General features: G+C 36.1%; 1 protein-coding gene across 1 annotated transcript in view; it reads left to right on the top strand.

Moving 5' to 3' along the window:
* Positions 1-2,934, top strand: part of LOC103132038 (transcription factor Ovo-like 2) — a 5,835-nt gene extending 2,901 nt beyond the window's left edge. Inside the window, exons 3-4 of the mRNA XM_007543791.2 lie at positions 691-880; positions 2,133-2,934. Of these exons, the coding sequence (XP_007543853.1) occupies positions 691-880; positions 2,133-2,455 (513 nt within the window). The 3' untranslated portion in view covers positions 2,456-2,934. The remainder of the gene's footprint in view (positions 1-690; positions 881-2,132) is intronic.
* Positions 2,935-3,865: the final 931 nt, after the last annotated feature.

Raw genomic sequence — 3,865 nt, 5'->3', positions numbered from 1 at the left:
CCCCCAGGGCTTTAGGGACCCATAAATGATAATATTTTAACACAGGTCACAGATATATAAATGTAACATTTGTTTATTGAGAATATCAATGCTGCTAAATTTGATTGAATGATTTCAGCATACATAAACTAATAGATTTTACATACTTGAACATTTAAGGCAAGATTTTAAGGAGCTGGCAAGTTTACTTTGTAAAAGTTCAAAGAACAATATTCATAGTTAGATTATTTTGTTATGACATCAACAATCTGATGCTATGACTTTAATCTGTGAGTTTGAGCTCTGTTCACAAATACAAATTAGTAAACTGCAATTATAACTTATTGCTTTTTAGGTTGGCCAACTAAACTACTGCCCCTCTCCCAGATTTCACTAAGTCCAACAAAGAAGCTGTTAAAGATGTTGATGTTTTTAGCAGCAAGAAGGGCCCCCAAGTCAAACTTTGCTCAAGGCCTCATACAGCCTTGGACACATGTTCTTTCTAAATAAATCAACTATAAACCTATCTTCTATAAATCCATCTTTTAGGAATAAATCTGCTCCGCCAGTGAATCGCTCAGAGAACAGAGACCCTTGCAATCACTGTATAGTAAACCTCAATGGAATGTAGTTCCAATTCTTCATAATAACAGGAAATGAATCCTGTAAAATTCTGTAATCAACTTTCTTAAATTAGTGTTTCTCTTGCAGGCCCGCCCTCGCAGTACGCCTGTTTCAGGTGATTTTGGGTGCTCACTGTGCCACAAAATCTTTCCCCTGCAGCGCATGTTGACACGCCACCTCAAATGCCACAGTCTTGTAAAGAGACACCCCTGTCGATTCTGTGGCAAAGGATTCAATGACACCTTTGACCTCAAGAGGCACATGCGAACACACACAGGTTAGAGATTTCAATTGCTTATATAAAAATAATTTATATTCTCTTCACAGAGAATGAGAAAATGTGTAGGAAAGTAATAGAACATATGGTTCACCATCTGGAGTTCACAGCTTCAAATAACGATGGAATAGAAGACCAACTAAAGAAAAAAGTTATTATATTAAAACATCCAGATTTTGTAACATTTGTTATACTGATCAATTTTCCTTTTTGTGATGAAGTGAAAGGGATGAATCTTGAACAGATGCTGATAATTTAATCCTTGCTCAATGCAGTTTTAGTTTTTTTAACTTCAGACTTTGCTCACCTCTCCTCATCAAAGGGGGGAGTTTGTGTGTAACATCAAATTCTTGACATCCACATGACCTCTGACCTGTCTTGGTCACACAACATGTCTTTTCTGGAGAAGAAGGACCAACAAAGACTCTTCTTCTTCAGGAAAGTGCTGAACTCTACCCTCAGCTGCTCAGAAACTTTAACAGAGCTGTGATTGAGAACATCGTCTTTCTCAGTATGACTGTGTGATATAGCAGCTCCAAAATTGCCCAGCTGATTATGGGTGTCAGCTCCCAGGCCTGGATTTGGTCAATGTTAGCAGATTGCAAAGGAAGGCCGGTCGTATTGCTGCTGATTTCACACTAGACACAAAGTTCTTATACATCTGCCAACCAGGAAATGAGGAAGGCATATAAAGACCACAACCAGCCAGCTGAGGGAGAGGTTTTGAGCGAATTCAGGTGTGCTGGCCAGGGGATGGAGGAAAAGTTGCAAGCCTGGAATTTGTTAAATCTGGATACTGTTCTAAGTTAACCAAGATGCAACTTTTTTTTCCCCCTGTGGTTGCCAAGATTAATCACATTATTGGAACTCTCTATTATAGATTTTTGCTGCAATATGTCTATCTGACCTTTTTTGGGGGAAATTCACAAGTTAATTTTGAGAAAAAGTTATGCACAAACTACATTTGAATATCAAGGTCAAGAACTTTTTGAAATTATTACAGCTTTTTTTCCTGAATTAGATACTTTAGTCCTCTGTGATATGGAATCCATTCATTGATGGTAATGTTTCCAGGAATCATTGTAGTATCTTCTATAGTCCACAGTGTGCATTGATAAACCTCAGATTCAGGAGGACAAATATTTTATGACCTAACTTGCTGCCAAAAGGTAACTGGTTGAAAAAAGATTAAACAACAACCACAGGTGACAGTACTACTATGTTTTATTCTTTATTTTTCTCCCTCCTGCAGGTATCCGTCCCTACAAATGTGAGCTGTGTGAGAAAGCTTTCACACAACGTTGCTCTCTGGAGTCCCATATGAGAAAGATTCACGGTGTTCACCAGCACTATGCCTACCGACAGAGACGCTCTAAGATCTTTGTATGTGAGGACTGTGGCTATACCTCAAGCCGGCCTGATGAGTACTTCCTTCATGTGAGGCAACATCATCCAACCAGTCCTGCACTCCGTCGCTACTATCGCCGACACGCCCATGAGAACAGCTCACTTTCATCAGCAAATTCTAAACTCAACCCTTATCTCTTGTACTCAGCCCAAACATACTACATGTAGAGTTCATTGTACTTCTTGAGTCATGTGAAAACCAATATGTAAGCTGCATTTATTTCAAGGTATTTCACTGTCATTCATTAAGAAATACTGGATTGGATTAAATGTTTCATTGTGCAGCATCTATTTTCCCCTAATATTAAACAATCTTTGGTGTCAACAATCATGCTATGCTTTGAGTCGATATTTTCTGTCAAGAATTGAAAAATAGATGTCCTACAAATACCAATTATTTTACTCAATTATAACTCTTTTCTTTCTTGAACAAATAGTTCTAAGGTATTTGAGGATAAACTGAACCTTGTCTTCTCCTGCTTGATAGTCTAAACATTAAAGTAAAAAATCAGGAGCAAAGTCAATTAAGTACTAGATAACTATTGATATACTAGGGTAAGGTATAGATTAGTGGTGTGGAATAAATAATACAATTAATACATATGTTTTATGTCTTAGATTGGTAACAAACAAATACATTTGTAACAACATTGGTGTGCTAGTTGTCCTTTACTGATGTTCTGCAAATTATTTACTGTTATTAAATTTATGGAAAAATTATTTGACTTATGATGCTAAAATTTGTTTTCATTACTAATTGTTAAAACTTTAGCTTTACACAGTTCATATTATTGATGAAGTTAAAGTTATTAAAGTTCTCAGAACTTTGTTAAATATCACCTGAAGTGATATTAGTAATTTGATATTAGTAGAATTCTACCCTCATTTAGGACAGTGTTTTTCAACCGTTTTTGAGCCAAGGTACATTGTTTTAATTGAAAAAAGTCACGAGGCACATCACCAACCAATAATGTAAACAAAGATACTCTGTAGCCGCCTATATTACATATATAGTCATTCTTATCAAAGTGTCTTGAATGGGAATCAAATAAACATAAACATTTATTTTTATCATATTTTACATTTATTTCAAATTGCACTTAATATGTCCACTTCAAAAATACACCTGAACAGTGCCACAGTACTGTCGTGTGTGATGCATGAATGTAGTTAAATTCATGCATCACTAATTCTCTTGTTTTAATATAAAATGCTCTGTACCTACTGCCATTTAGTGATAATAAAATTACATGATTACGCCGCTAGTCACTACTATAGCAAAGACACTCAAAGATGGCATTATTTTCAGATAATTAATCCATTTTCAAAAAATCTTTTAAGACCAATTACCGTATTTTCCAGACTATGAGCGCACCATACTATAAACCGTAACTTCAAATTTTTTTGACCCCACACCCACTGTCCTAGTCCTGTGATTACAGTACTAGACTCATAACAGGACCAGTGCTAGGTTCGGCTACGGGAGTAGGGAGAAGTGCAAGTGTATCAATGACCACAGACAAGAAAATAAGTTTAAACTGCTGGCTTATTATTTTTGTAGAAAAGAAAATAAACAAC

The sequence above is a fragment of the Poecilia formosa genome, unplaced genomic scaffold (genome assembly GCF_000485575.1).
Source record: "Poecilia formosa unplaced genomic scaffold, Poecilia_formosa-5.1.2 Scaffold907, whole genome shotgun sequence".
NCBI classification, from domain to species: domain Eukaryota; kingdom Metazoa; phylum Chordata; class Actinopteri; order Cyprinodontiformes; family Poeciliidae; genus Poecilia; species Poecilia formosa.
The sequence above is the reverse complement of the archived record's forward strand: the minus strand, read 5'-3'. Positions and strand labels throughout refer to the sequence as shown.